Source organism: Hibiscus syriacus, unplaced genomic scaffold (genome assembly GCF_006381635.1).
Source record: "Hibiscus syriacus cultivar Baekdansim isolate YM2019G1 unplaced genomic scaffold, ASM638163v2 tig00110013_pilon, whole genome shotgun sequence".
NCBI classification, from domain to species: Eukaryota; Viridiplantae; Streptophyta; class Magnoliopsida; order Malvales; family Malvaceae; genus Hibiscus; species Hibiscus syriacus.
The window spans coordinates 4,308,234-4,323,807 of NW_024062563.1; the positions used below are offsets into that span (position 1 = coordinate 4,308,234).

The 15,574-nt window shown below is 36.7% G+C and overlaps 2 protein-coding genes across 2 annotated transcripts; both read right to left on the reverse strand.

Moving 5' to 3' along the window:
• Positions 1-1,625: 1,625 nt before the first annotated feature.
• LOC120212614 (WD repeat-containing protein PCN-like) lies at positions 1,626-3,897 on the reverse strand. The gene is made up of 6 exons (XM_039210862.1): positions 3,873-3,897; positions 3,441-3,782; positions 3,164-3,364; positions 2,616-2,802; positions 2,298-2,438; positions 1,626-1,785 (listed from the first exon to the last, which is right to left on the reverse strand). Exons 1-6 carry the CDS (start codon positions 3,895-3,897, stop codon positions 1,626-1,628), a joined length of 1,056 nt encoding a protein of 351 aa, XP_039066793.1.
• Positions 3,898-12,010: 8,113 nt separating this feature from the next.
• On the reverse strand, positions 12,011-14,425 carry LOC120212580 (WD repeat-containing protein PCN-like). The gene is made up of 6 exons (XM_039210843.1): positions 14,271-14,425; positions 13,529-13,841; positions 13,376-13,439; positions 12,591-12,704; positions 12,305-12,465; positions 12,011-12,108 (listed from the first exon to the last, which is right to left on the reverse strand). The coding sequence occupies exons 2-5, from the start codon at positions 13,803-13,805 to the stop codon at positions 12,450-12,452; spliced, it is 471 nt and encodes a 156-aa protein (XP_039066774.1). The 5' UTR covers positions 13,806-13,841; positions 14,271-14,425; the 3' UTR covers positions 12,011-12,108; positions 12,305-12,449.
• Positions 14,426-15,574: the final 1,149 nt, after the last annotated feature.

Sequence of the window (15,574 nt, forward strand, 5' to 3'; positions counted from 1 at the left end):
TCTCCCGGAGGGCATGGCGACCTATGTGTTGGGGACGTGCATGTTTCATGCAAAACGTTCAAACATTCATTCTCTTTGTGCATCTCGCTGGGAAGTTGGCAACGTAGTAGGTCGCCCGAAAGACATGGCGACCTACGACCAACACTGTGGATTTCACCCTATTTCAGCAAATAATATGGGGAGTGCATTATCTCGTGAAATAATTATTTCATGAACATTATCTCGAGAGTTTTTCCATCTATATATATTAATAATAATAAAAAGTTAAATTTCACGTTAATTATAAGTTTTGATTTCTAAACTTGGATGTATTTGTAAATATACTCACTTGGCAGTAACACTCGTTTAAAATTTTAACTGTTATATTATTAATTTTTTTATAAATTAATTTATAAAATTCATAAATATGTCATATATATATATATATACACGCGAATGAAAATATAGGGTGTAAATAACTATTTTTTTATAACAATCGAAGAGTGATGAAATTATATATTTTTTTTCTATTGAGGTTTTTAAATAATTAATTATATTTTTCTAAAATCATAGTTTAAAATTTAACTTTTTTGAATTACTTAAAAAGTGAGTTTGAAAAGATAAAATGTCAATTACATACATTATATTGTAAATTTAAAATATATCATTTAAATTATATTTACATTTATATATGAATCATATCAATTGTAAACTATAATAAATCTAAAAAAATATTATATATAAACTGTAAAAAATACAAATAAAAAATATAATTATAATAAAAATGTATTTTACACAAAATAAAAAAAGTTTAAAACCCTATCTTTTCCGATTGATTTAAAACTATTGTTTCCACCGTTATTTCTCTTTCCATGTTTGACATGATTTTACAGTTAAAATAAACTTTTTTTTCAATAAAAGTAATTTTTAAAAGCATTAGCAAACGGACCCTAAATCTAAATTTTAATGTAGAGCTTTTGTCATTATTATTCCCTTATACTAATATTTGAATTAATTCGTTTAAATAATTCAGATGAGTTGACTATTGTAGCACTATTAATCATTTAACATTACCAACTCATCTCATATCAAGAAACCAATCATAACAGTATTGCAACAACAATAGTTGCCTAGAATCGATAAATCAACTCAATAAACTATCAATCAAACCCTACGAAACTGATTTAGCTGGTTTACAAAAATCGAGGAAAGCAATGCTAGTAAAAGGTATGCAACAGATTTTCGTCTACCAAAACAACAAGTTATGTCCCATAAATATGTGCCTGAACAGGTGCAGTATCAAAAGACTTTACCACTTCCATCCATGGCTTGTCTATGATCAAGACGGAATTTCTTGCGATGTGTCCCATAAATAAAACGGGGTCCCGAAAACCAATTATATCCAAATTATTTGTTCAACCGGTCTGTTTAGACTCTTTTTGACGACCATCACTCAACAAACGTTTCCATTTCGTTTTTGTGAGAGAACCTTGAAGATTCAACAAGGCTTCATGAACCAATCACTTTCATTGCAAAGACTTTACCACTTCCATCCATGGCTTGTCTATGATCAAGACGGAATTTCTTGCGATGTGTCCCATAAATAAAACGGGGTCCCGAAAACCAATTATATCCAAATTATTTGTTCAACCGGTCTGTTTAGACTCTTTTTGACGACCATCACTCAACAAACGTTTCCATTTCGTTTTTGTGAGAGAACCTTGAAGATTCAACAAGGCTTCATGAACCAATTCACTTTCATTGTCTTCATCTACTGCCTGAACAAAATCGATTGAGCACATTGCCCTGCAGCGACCAATTCCATCCATTAAAATGCTTAATGATAAATAAATAAATAAGAACTCATAGAAATGGAATGTTTCCGGTGAATGCAACATGGTAATCCCCAGACAATTAGCCATAATGAATATTTTTCCATGTCTGCACCACAGCTATAGAAGACCATACATTTACTAGATCTCCAAAATGCTTAAAAGCATTTTTAAGATAAAATGCTGACAAAATAGTAGCATATTTATTATGCAAGGATGAGAAGGTAGCGGAAGAGATCAGCAGGCAATCGGTTTTAAGTATAAAAAGTAAACCATTGCTATAATGACAAATATAAAGATACAGCTACAATGACAACATAGCATGTTAAAGCACTGCAGCATCATAAGGCAAACAGTATAAGAAGAGCACCTTGCACTATAAACCACAACAGATGTTGATTTTGACTGATGGGAGAAAGATAACCGATAACCTCCCCAGGAAATTCTTGGAATCTTCAGGGAAGAGTGAATGTTTGATGCATTGACCATTCTCCCAATTGTCTAGCTTCCACATCAAATATGTAGAATTGGTTTGAAGATGTTGTGATAATAAGCATGTTATTATTCTGAGGAAAGCCACCAGCAGTAACAGAGGTGCCATCCAATCTTGATATACACCAGTGTTGCCTAGTCCAGAGTAACAATAACTTAATCAAAAGAAAAACAAAGCAAACGAAAAATTATAGAACATTCAGCCGTCCTGTCCTCATGTCATCAGCATTAATCATATATTTGAAATGGCAATATCAACTACTTAGCTATTAAGAAATACCTATTTAGCAATTGTCTCATGTAATTTCTTACCTTGGTATCTCCAGATTGAATAAATATATATCTCCAAAGTAGTTGATAGCAGCTAACCACTTGTCATCAGAACTTGTGAACATTTTAGTAATAGGAGGCTCACCACCAGGGGGTCCCCTTCCTTCTCGTGCCCCTGACAACAAGGTATGAAGGTATCCAGTAGTTTCGAGCTCTCCAAATCCACAATCTATAAAACCAGGAGAGTAAGTCATTATCAAAGATCACACAAACACATTATCAAAAGTCACATATTCTATAGTTTAGGGAGGTTAAAAGAAGTTCTACACTCTGCTATTGGAAGCTCTTTTCCTTGTTTGATTCATACATTCATATCATGTTACAATATTAACACACAATCAGAATTTCCAAGTTTGAGGTAGAAAATATTTGATTTGAGTAAGCCATTAGAAAAGAGGTGAAAGACCTAATAAACCTAAAAGTTAGTTCAGAGGATGGAAATACTCATTCTGCTCCCCTAAAAACCAAAAATCAGGAGATAGATAACTTTGTGAAAATTCACAATTTAAAAAGTACAACTAGGATAATACAAGAAAGCCAGCTTACATAGATCTTTCTATCATGCCCTGCTATCAGCAACCGTGATCCATCAGAGGTAAAAACCATAGAATGTGCAGATGGAAGGTTCTGAGGAAGTTGCCTTTTACTAATGGTCCATGTACTTTGGCCAGCTTGCCTCCTTAGTGCAAATAGATTGGATCTAATGTGGTCAGAATAACCAAAAAGCTCCCCTGAGCTAGACATTGCACTGCAAATGATTTTCCGAACTCTTAACCCGAGCTACTAAATTAGTGGTCACAGGATCACCATAGGGACCAGAACCCACATCAGGAACTTGAACAGTGAGCACATCTAACCAACAAGATGCTTGAACCAGTAGAAAAGAAGTCTGATTGAACCTTGTGCTAGTGACCAGTTGTATTGGAACTCTCTGAGGTGCAGGGCAAATATCATGTGGGAAGAACCTAGTAAAATCTTTTGCAGAGTAGGCAAACAACTTCGCATCATCGCCAGCAGAGACAAGCATGGGAACTCCAAAATGAGCCCATTTACCACAACAGAAATCAAGGGGCTTCTTCTCCCTTGATCGGGATCTTTTTACTTTTTTCCTCGTCTTCTTGCAAGTCTTTTGCCTCATCAGATAAAAACCTAGAAATTAGAAGGAAAAAAGTTTAAAATCAAGTTCAAAAGTAAATAAATAAAACAATAAAAGGCATGGGATCAAAAGCATGAACAGACCTTCAGAACTGATGGGCACTGCCATTGTCAAGGCTCTAACATCATATGGGTATGAACCCTGTCGACACCGTTTTCGCCCGAGCGGGGAAAGACCAATACCGACTCGGGGGTTTTCTCTTTCGAAAATATTTCGAAATGTGAGGAATCACCGCCATTCATTTAGGTGAGATTGGAACACCATAAAAACCAGGTGATTTTAATAAAACGTTTTATTTTTATTAAAATATCGAGTTTTAGTGTTTGTGAAAATCCAAAAATCAGGTTCGGGAGTCGGTTACGCGTAGGAAAGGATTAGCACACCACAAGCGCCCAAAAATTTGAAAATCCTTTGAAAATCCTTATGGATACCAAGTTGAGAAGGGTATTCGTTTATTAAGGCCGATAGCATTCACTCCCGAGCGTAAATGCGGAAGATCAGTTATTGTGCTTAATAACCGAATATTGTCTCGTTTTTAGAAAACATGATGTGATTTTAAAAAGGATGTTGACCTATTTAGAGAATCACCAGTAGTCACCCCTGAGCATAATTGCAGGAGATATACTATTAATTCCTTAAATAAGTGAACAGTGCCTTAAAGTTAAAATAAAATGCAATCAAACAAAATTTTATTCAATCCTAATTAATCTAAAATAAATTAAGGTTTTTTCTAACTTAAGGTGTTAAATTATGAGAATTAAAAAACCTTGGGGCTCAAATCTAAATATGTAGTCTCTAGTATTAATCTTATTTGATATTAAATAATTATTGAATCAAATAACCGAGATGGTCCCTCAAGCGTTTACGCGAGGGCCGACTCGAATTATCCCCTAAATTAAGAGATTAGTTTGAAATCTAAGCTAAAATAGAGGCTCTATTTAACCTATTTAATTATGTCAATATTAAAAGTTTAATCGAAATTTGAGGGACTAAAAGGGAAAAGAACTAAAATATCGGGCTCTAAAAGAATTAAAAAGATAAGGACCTAATTGTAATAAAATCTAATTATAAGGATTAAAATGAAAGAAAATAAAAGATAGTAACTAAATAAAAAAATAAACAAGGATCAAACTGAATTCAGTAGTTAAATCAAGAACTAACAGGGACTAAATTAAAATAAAACAAAACTGAGTAATAAAATAAAAATAACTTGAAAACAAAATATCCAGTGACCAAAATGTAAAAACACAGCTAAGTTTGAATGACTCAAATAATAAATTTACTGGATAATTAAAACATGTTTAATAAATTGGTGTAATATCAATTTTGGTCCCTATAGAGACCAAAATGTTAGACACGGCAAAGATGGAGGCATTTAAGATGCAATTATACCACTACCTTAGCCTATATATACCACCTTTTAGACTTGTTTTATTTTCACCCAAAACCATAAAAAATGCAAGAGCTTCTCGAGAGCTCTCCCAAACCTCTTGGCCGGCCCATTATCGGTCGTCTTGTATAGCCGCCGACCTCTGTCCGACCACCGCACACGGCGGCCAGAATTCCCAAACTACTCCAAATCTCTCCAAAACACATCTATTGCCCAGATCTAACCCCCTAGGATCTTATTTTAGGCTAAAAACACAAAAACACACTCGGAAATACCTCGAAACTAACATCGACGCTTCGGCTTCTCCTTACTCCGGCCACCGTGGAGATGAACCAACACCCCATGGTAAAACCCTCACTCTTTTCTCTTTTATTAGGTAACATGCATGGCTTTTTTACTTGCTAAATAATTATTTTTCTATACATCTTGCTAGTATTTCGAATACACAAAAAAATATTTATTTGCTTGTATTTCGAACATAAAAAAAAGAAATTACCCTTGATTTTGCTTCTATTTCTTTTTGGAAAAACCGAGAGTAAAAAAAAACCTCCCTTCTCTTACGTTTTATTTGTATTTTATAGCCTCTTTTTTACATAGATTCAAAATAAAAAATTAACTTGTGGTGTGATGATGCTTTGGATAAAATCTCACATGCACTTATCCCTTTTGAGTTGGTAGTGGCAGGAAACAGGGGACAGTGCTCTGGTGGCGACAGCAGCAAGTTGAGGCAGCAAGTTGCCTAGGGTTAGGTGAGTAGGGTCAGGTCGGTTGGGCCTTAGGTCGGATATGGGTCTGTAATCGGGTCAGATGGTTTGGGTACGGGTCTGTGAGAGTAGTTGTTGGGCTTGGGTTGGTGTTGGGCTGGGATGCCGACCCGTCTTTCTCCAAGGTTGAACAAATTCTTTTCACTATGTGATGGAATGTTGATCCACCTCCTTCTGTGATGGAATCAAACGAGATGTTGATCCACCTCCTTCTGTGATAGAATTGAACGCGATGTCGGTGCTGATTTACCTCCTGTGATAGAATCGAGCAAAAAGTTGATGCTGATCCAACTCCTTATTTTCATAGGTGTTGGTCCTCTCCGCCTTAGGCTGAGAAATTGTAACACTGGCTACATAGTTCTTATTATAAGTGCTCTCATGGTTTACTTCGTTGTCTTTCTTCTTAAAATAGGATTTCTTCAACCCTTCTCCTCTTTCAATCATGCAACTTCTTCTTATCCTTTCCTCTAGGCTTTTCAACTGCTGGGTTATTTCACTATTAATCTTTCCTTTTTCTGATACTTCCTGAAAGTCAGGTGGCAACTCCTCCACGCCTGATTCAACAGGTCTTACCTTAGCAGCTGGTGGGTAAATGGTTTGAAATGCGGGCTCAGTATGATTTTGTTGATTTGCCATGTAGACTCCTGGGCGAGCTTCTTGCAAAGCTGACGATCTAACAAAATGTGCACTAGGGTGAAACCGGGAGGATGCGGAGGGTCTGGTCCAAATCCTGGAGGATTCGAGGGATCTTGCTCAGATAACGCTGGTTGGTCAACCACAGTCCTTCAACTCGTAACATATTTTTTAAATATCTCTTCGATCTTTTTTATAGCAAACCGATTTGCGAGTTTTCCATCTCGGTTTCCATCTTACTTAGTTTAGTCTCTCACTCATTTTCTCTTTAGCTTCTCTTTAGTCTTGTTCAAGTTGGACTAATCTTGCCTCCATTTTCTTGGTTGTATTACGAGTACCGTACGAGTGTTAGGTGAATGTCAGGATAACTACAAATTATTTGGTGACTTTTAATAAATGAATGAATTGTTATAATGTAATCATTAAGATTTTAAACATTTAGAAAAAAACATATGAAAATGCAAATCAACTCAATATTGATTCCAAAATAACTTAGTTTATACAAAAAGTACTCAACAACACACAACGTCTAAACACTTAGGCAAATAGAGTACATTAACATGGAAACTAAATGTAAAATCTTGCCCTATCCCCTAATCTCTCGAGCTCTATCATTAATCCCATAATGCGTCGTTCTTCCTCTGATTCTGGGATCACGAAAACTCTTAAAAGCTGTCGTTTCTTTAGATAATTCGTAGACTTGACGAGCAACACCACGGGTCTGATTCACTGCTCTCTCCATTGCTTTATGCTGCCTCTGAATGGTGTCCTGAGTCTGTCGTAGCGCGGTTCTAAGTTCTGGATTAATCAATGGTTAGCTCTTATCTAACTGTTGAATTCGCTGATAGCATCTCTGTACTAAAAACTTCTAGCTCAACAATCTTGACTTTTAAGGCCTCGTTTTTCTGTCTGGCTATCTCTTGTACGGAAGAGTGGATCAACCCTACTCCTTCTAGCTCCGCTATCCTCTTCTTTAACATCTCATTTTCTTTTCGAAGACGGAACACATTATTGTTGTAAGGGTTCTGGAAAGTCTCATCCAAAATAAGCAGTTGTGCTTCAAGCTGATCAATTTGTGCTTGCCTCTATGCCAATTCCTGGTTAGCCTTATCTATTTACTCTCTCAGTCTCTAAGCGTGTTGCAGGGCTCGTTTCTTTTCTTCTTGGCCCCTCTACGCTTCTCTCGTCAGCGTGATTATCTTGGTTATGAACCCCTTAGGTCAGATTGTCTTGGTGTAAATGGAATGCCTTCTAACATTCGGGATGTTCAACAAAATCAGATATTCTTCCAAGATAGGGGACATGTCCACTTTACCGAAAGTGAAACACCTGTAGGTTGGATTCCAACACTCGGCCAGGGCTCGATTCACCATTGAATCTATTGGTACTCTCAGCAGTTCTACGATGTCGCTATATATCTCTCTGAACAGTGTCTTCTCATTATCATCCCAAGTGGCCCAAATTCTTGACAACTCAGCACAATGCGCTTGCCTGATTCGGATAATTACTTTCTCTGGCAAAATTGATTCTTCAATAGTGACAAGGTTGTCCTCGAACCGCGTCTGTCCGTATTCGGACCAGGTTTGGACACTGATTGCATTCTCAGTGCCATCTTAAGGCATTGTTGCCTTAAGCTCTTTTTATAATAACTAGGTAATTTGGGAATTTTTATCGTTTATGAAATAGTGTGATATGATAATGATACATGCTAGATTCTCTGTATGTGGCAGGATTCTAGCAAAGGTTCCCGAGCAATTTTTACAACCTGCTAAGGTTGAACCCGATTCTGACCTATTACAGACTTGTGAATCGGGTTCCACTCAGGGGATCACACCACTAAAAGCGTACTTCGGAACTGATATCCGGATAGGCAACTTATGATGCTTTCCAGAGATATTTTATTAGACCCACACAAGGAAACCCAATGCTCCTTGTGAGGTGTGACGTTTTTCTCTACTTAGATAAATCGGGTTTGAGCTCGGGTTTAGAGCTATGATATGCAGTAGTCCTAAATAAATTCACAAAAGCACAAGCTTTAACCAGAGAAAATCTATTTTTTTTTTAAATAACATAATGAACCGTAAATTAAATAAGATTGAACTCGTAATTTTCAAAATCATAAATACATGTAACCAACTCGAGGATCGACTCTCAATTTGTTTAAAAAAACCAACATGATTTACTTATGTAGAGAGAAACGTCACACCTCACGATGATCATTGGGCTTCCTTGTGTAGGTCTAATAAAATATCTCTGGAAAACATCCTAAGTTGTCTATCCGGATATCAGTTTCGAGGTATGCTTTTAGTAGTGTGATCCCCTGAGCGAAACCCGATTCGCAAGTCAGTAATAGGCCAGAATCGGAGTCAACTTTAGCAAATTGTAAAAATTGCTCGAGAACATTTGCTAGAATCCTACCACATACAGAGAATCTAGTAAGCCTACCCCGTTAAAGCCACGCGGATAACTTAGAAAAACTTCTTCACATTATGTTAGGATTTTTAATTTTCTTTGATTCGCATTTGATACTTTAAATTTTCGCTAATTATTCATTGATTTTTTCTAATATCACTAACTTATTGATTGTTTTCAAGATTAAATGTATCATTATTATATCACATCATTTCATAAACGATATTGATTCCCAGATTACTTAGTTATTATAAAAAGAGCTTAAGATAACAATGTCTTACGATGGGACTGAGAATGAAATCAGTGTTCAGACCTGGTCCGAGTACCGGGCAGGCGCGGTTCGGAGACAACCTTGTCACTACTAAAGAATCAGTTTGCCAGAGAATGTAATTATCCGAATCAGGCAGGCGCATTGGACTGAGTTGTCAAGAATTTGGGCCACCTAAGATGATAATGAGAATGCACTATTCAGAGAGATATACGGCGACAGCATAGAAATGCTGAGTACTAATAGATTCAGTGGTGGTTCGAGCTCAGGCCGAATATTGGAATCCAGCCTACAGATATTTCATTTCGGTAAAGTGGACATGACCCCTACCTTGGAAGAGTATACGACTTTGTTGAACATCCCGAATGTTAGAAGGCATTCCATTTACACCAAGGCAATCCGACCTAAAGGGTTCATAACCAAGATCATCACGCTGACGAGAGAAGTGCAAGGAGGGGCAAAGAAGAAAAGAAACAAGCCCTGCAGCACGCTTAGAGAATGAGAGAGCAAAGAGATAAGGCTAACCAGGAATTGGCACAGAGGCGAGCACAGATTGAGCAACTCGAAGCACAACTACTTAGTTTGGATGACTTTTCAGAACTCTTACAATAGCAATGAGTTCCGTCTTCAAAAAGAAAATGAGATATTAAAGAAGATGATAGCAGAGCTAGAAAGAGCAAGGTTGATCCACTCTTCCGCACAAGAGATAGCCAGACAGAAAAACGAGGTCTTAAAAACCAAGATTGTTGAGCTAGAAGTTACAGTACAAAGATGCCATCAGTGAATTCAGCAGTTAAAAGAGAGTCGACCATTGACTAATCCAGAACTTGGAACTACGCTACGGCAAGCTCAGGACACCATTCAGAGGTAACATGAAGCAATGGAGAGAGCAGTGAATCAGGCACATGGTGTTGCTCGTCAAGTCTACGAATTATCTGAAAAAGCGGAAGCCTTAAGAGTTTTTGTGATCCCAGAATCAGAAGAAGAACGACGCATCATGGGATTAATGATAGAGCTCGAGAGATTAGGGGATAAGGCAAGATTCTACGTTTAGTTTCCATGTTAATGTGCTTTCTTTGCCTAAGTGCTTAGACATTGTGTTGTTTAGTACTTTTTGTATAAACTAAGTTATTTTGGAATCAATATCAAGTTGCATTTGCATTTTCAAATGTTTTTCTCTAAATGTTTAAAATCATAATGATTACATTATAAAAATCTATTCATTCATTAAAATTCACCAAATAATAAATATAATTTCCAAATCATTTGTAGTTATCCTGACATTTACCTCACACTCCTACGGTACTCGTAATACAACCAAGAAAATGGAGACAAGATTAACCCAACTTGAACAAGACCAAAGAGAAGCTCAAGAAGAAATGAGAGAGAGACTAAGTAAGATGGAAACAGAGATGGCAAACTCGCAAGTCTGTCTGCTGCAAAAGATCGAAGGGATATTTAAAAAATATGCTACGAGTGGAAGGACCGTGATTGACCAACCAACGTCATCCGAGTAAGATCCCTCGCATCCTCCAGAGTTTGGACCAGGAGCGTCACATCCTGCTGGGTTTACATCTGATTCCCAGCACCATCCGGGGTTTACACCAGACCCTCCGCATCCTCCCGATTTCACCCAGTGCACATTTCTGTTAGATCGTCAGCTTTGCAAGAAGCTCACCCAGGTGTCTACATGGCAAATCAACAAAATTATATTGAGTCCGCATTTCAAAACAATTACCCATCAGCTGCTAGGGTAAGACCTGTTGATTCAGGCGTGGAGGAGTTGCCACCCGACTTTCAGGAAGTATCAGAAAAAGAAAAGATTAACAGTGAAATAACCCAGCAGTTGAAAAGCCTGGAGGAAAGGATAAGATCAGTAGAGGTGGAACCATTCTACGGAATGGACGCAAGGGAGCTAAGCTTGGTTCCCAATCTAATACTGCCCCCGAAGTTCAAAGCACCAAACTTTGAAAAATATGATGGAACTACTTGCCCATCAGCTCACCTCACTATGTTCTGCAGAAGAATGACGGGTCAAATTTAAAATGAAAAATTGTTGATGCGTTGCTTCCAAGACAGTCTAACTGAATCGGCAATCAAATGATACAATCAGTTGACCAGATCCCATATCAAATCATGGAGGGATTTGGCACGGGCATTTTTAGAACAGTATCGTCACATCATTGACCTGGTACCTGACAGGTGGAAGTTGCAAAACATGGAAAAGCGACACAGTGAAACCGTCAGGCAGTACGCCCAAAGATGACGCGATATGGCATCACAAGTACAACCCCCATTGCTGGAGAAGAAGGCTATAGTTATCTTTGTGAATACCCTAAAGGCTCCATATCTGGGGCATCTGTTAGGAAATGCTACCAAGAACTTTGCTGACTTGGTCATTTCCGGAGAATTAATCGAGAATGCCATCAGAAGTGGAAAGATTGAAGGAGAAGAAGGGTCGAAGAAACTCTATTTTAAGAAGAAAGACAACGAAGTAAACTATTCGAGCACTTATAATAAGAACTACGCAGCCAGTGTTACAGTTTCTCAGCCTAAGGTGAAGAGGACCAACACCCATGAAAATAGATGGCAGAGAAGGGAGAATACAATACCAACTTTCTCATCAGTGCCAATACCATATTAAGAAATTTACGCCTCGCTCTTGAAGGCGGATTTAGTGCGTCCGTGTAAATTGACTCTGATGCAACCACTGCTTGTAATTGGGGTTTGGGTTAAAAATAGTGCTTACAATCCCTTACAGAACTGACAAATACCCATTTCTTAAAAATTTCAGGAGATGATTTGTCATTATCAGACTGAAGCATCTCACTGGAAAACTTATAAAGAATAACCTATAAAATGTGAGAACACACTAGACATTAGTGACAAGGACCAAGATTAAATCTAATAATTTGATGCAACTAAATTCCAAAAAGAAATTATAGCTGAGAAAGAGAATTGTACACCTATTATTTTCTGTCTTTGTTTTAATAATTTAAACTTAAAAAAAGGGTGAAAAGATCACCCCCCACCCCTTGCCATCCATACCTGTCCATCAGACCCAACAGAGAACACCTTGTTCAGGCTTGGAGCTACTCCCAAGGCATTTACATCACCTTTGTGGTTAGAGTGTGCCTGGAGAAGAGTCCCATTATCACCATTCCAGAACTGAAAAGATCCAGTGCTGTTTGCACTAAACAGTTCCACACCTGAATTTAACAATAAAACAACCATCAAAAGGAATCACATTAACCATTCATGATAAGCCATTGACATTTCATCACATATTGCAACTGAGTGCTCATTCAGTTGAGATAGAAGATATGATATGTACCTCAAAGAAAGTAATGACCATATGCAAAACTCAGGCCCACTGCCCAAACCTCCAAGAGCAACAACACTTCTGAAAATTTCATGACCCAAATCAGCATTCCAGCATCTAATAAACCTGCAGGAAGGTTAGTGTAGATGTTACCAGCTAGAAAAGATTAAATTGGATAAAATAAGAGCAACCGCTCTGTAATCTGTCTCATGGATTTTGCAAAGATCAACTCTAAATGGAGATGTTTTTTCTCTTTTTCTTTTCCTTTAAGATGGAGATGGGAATGGAATGCATCAACATTGGTAAATGCGTGCTCTGCTCCTTGCCGCCTTTTAGAATAAATATTTTACCACTTAAAATACTATATGTATCCCTTTAATATATTTATGATATATATTAGACATATATGCATACTAGAATCATATATATACAAGAAATATAAATATTTTAATATAAATGTATATTATACATACTAATGAACTATATATGGTAAATTATATCCATAACTTATAAAAAATGGGTAAAGCAAATAAAACAGATAAAGCGGTTATGAATGTAACCGATATACATGGAGATAGATGTTTTTAACATCCATGAAAGAAGGTGCAGAAGTGGAAGAGGCAATCCCCCACCTCTGCCCTGCTCAATTACCATTCCTACATAGAATTTCAGCGATATTGAAATTAATATTATAAATAAATCAAAAAAATAAATTAATAAACAAGTATTATATGGATAAACATTTTTTGTCATAAAATAACATGAATAACATCATATTCACTAGAAGAAAAAGTTACCCATCACTACTCCCTGAATATATTCTATTTGAATCATGATTCCAGGTCACACTTAGTGCACGTCCTGCAAATAGTATTACCACGAATAAGCTTCAAGTAAAAAATAAGAGCAATAAACTAAGAAGAATAGTACCTTAGGTGTAGGTATCTCACCACTAACCCGGGGCAATGATTTAAGGTAGATTAACTTATCCATATCAGAAATAGTGTAAATCCTCACAGCTCCATCATCACAAGCAATTGCTACACGTCTATCTTCCATAACTAGTTTATGATGAGCTTCTTCTGACTCTGAAACATCTTCACTTTCACAGTTTTCATCATCATCAGTATCATTACATTCACATTTGTTGTTCAAATCACCATTTCCAAAATTGTGAGACCTAGTCTCTTCATGAGTTGGCAGTTTACTAATAGGTGCCACAGCCATCTGCCATATGGAAACCCAAATTGACTCTAGCACAATCTGCAAAAGGGTTTTATCACATAAATAAACAATGAATACAAGCTAACTTCTACTGATCGCTCCTTGCACATTAGAGAGCTAATACAACAGAAGGAAATGCATTCAACTGGAGTCTATCAGTAAAATCTGTGAAACCATATGTCACTCTCCTTCGATCAAAGCAATATTTTGATAAGTTAACCATCATAAAAAAAAAATTAAGCCTACAGTAAGGCAACCGTAAGAAAATGAGAAAAGCGGGCCTCAGAACTCAGGTATTATCCTCATTATTCAATAGATCATAAGAAACTAATCGAAATGCATTCATTGAAGTTAGGGAAGTTGGATTCATCTACTACAGCCCGGTTGAGTTCAACAAGCAGGTTAATAAAGCAGAGAATAGCAAAAATGGAAAGGAAGAAAAAGCGACGAAAATGAATGCGAAATAACCTTCTGCTTCAAGTCAAAAAGATCCCATTCCGAGACTGAGCCATCAATACTGGAGGAGAACAACCTGCCAGAAGACAGGCCTTTTGATCCAACGCGACACCACACCAGCGAAGAAACTCGACAAATATAATCTCCACGAATAGTATACACAAAGACACCAATAAATTAATGTGAAGTAAAACTAAAAGCTGAGGGTACCAGCTGATGATGCCAGCCAACGGAGCCGGGAGAGACAACCCAAATCTCGAGGGAGCCATCCTCACGAGATGCCGCAATTTGGGAGTCGTCAGGGCTGGTAGCAAGGGCAACGATCGGAGACGGCTTCAAGTTGATTGAGTTGGTTCGGTAAGCTTTGGGAAGCATTGGAGCTGGGGCGGCTGCGATCCTTGGAAGCCAATTCCAGGGTAGATTGTAGTAAAGAAATTTTATATATATCTTGAGATTTGTAGGTTCATCCTAGCCGTCAGATATGGTCCGATGGATCATGCTACATGAGAAATTTTTATAATATTTGGATAAATAAAAGATTTCTTTTTAAGTGATTTTGATAACATTTTGGGTAAATAATTGATTGAGTAATTTTTTTATTTTCATCGCTGAATTTTTAAAAGTAATAAATTGATCACTAAGATTATAATTTATAATAAAATCATCCCACCACCGTTAAATATATTAAATTTATGATGTGACAATGTTACAAAAAGGTTAATATTTAGTTTTACTCCTAAACTATTATTAAAATATCAAATAGGTCCCCAAACAATATTTTATATCTATTTTACCCAAAAAAATAATTTCTAATTTTTCTTAAGTCCCAAAAACTACACAAAGAAAAGCATCATAAAACTCAATAATTTTTATGCGAACTGATTGTGCACATAATTTGTACCATTAATGGTAATGGTCTATTTCCAACCTCCTCAATTGCTTGCTGGTAGATTGTACAGCAATGCCGGAAGAGGGAAGATCCAAGACAAAGCTTTATCAGGTTTGGCTTCTTCGATGAAAGAAATGATTATAGAAGGTTGTTTGCTTGAGCGTTTTCTGAGATGTTATTGGTTTAGAATGTTGTATCGCCAATCATAATTCACAAGGTATGAGTAAATTTTAGAAAACAAAAATGGCTATCTATTTGCTTTCCTAGCTTTTCTTTCTATCATTCATGGCTTTCTTTTTCATTTTTTTTTCATTTTTTCGAGATTTCTTCATATTGGGTTATTTGTTGGAAATATGTATACGGCAAAACCACATCGTTAGCACTAGCAAGACAATTTAAATAAAAATAGTTGAATAGAAAATCTAAA

Bases quoted from the DNA above. Each gene is read 5' to 3' on its own strand.
- LOC120212614 (XM_039210862.1), bottom strand. From the start codon at position 3,897: ATGGCAGTGCCCATCAGTTCTGAAG. The intron at 3,365-3,440 runs GTGATCCTGTGA...TGTCTAGCTCAG, and splicing joins TGTGGGTTCTGGTCCCTATG to GGGAGCTTTTTGGTTATTCT. The intron at 1,786-2,297 runs GTCAATGCATCA...TGGTCGCTGCAG, and splicing joins GCTAGACAATTGGGAGAATG to GGCAATGTGCTCAATCGATT.
- LOC120212580 (XM_039210843.1), bottom strand. From the start codon at position 13,805: ATGGCTGTGGCACCTATTAGTAAACTGCCAACTCATGAAGAGACTAGG. The intron at 13,440-13,528 runs GTGAGATACCTA...TACTATTTGCAG, and splicing joins ATCATTGCCCCGGGTTAGTG to GACGTGCACTAAGTGTGACC. The intron at 12,705-13,375 runs GTAACTTTTTCT...ACCTTCCTGCAG, and splicing joins TATTCAGGGAGTAGTGATGG to GTTTATTAGATGCTGGAATG.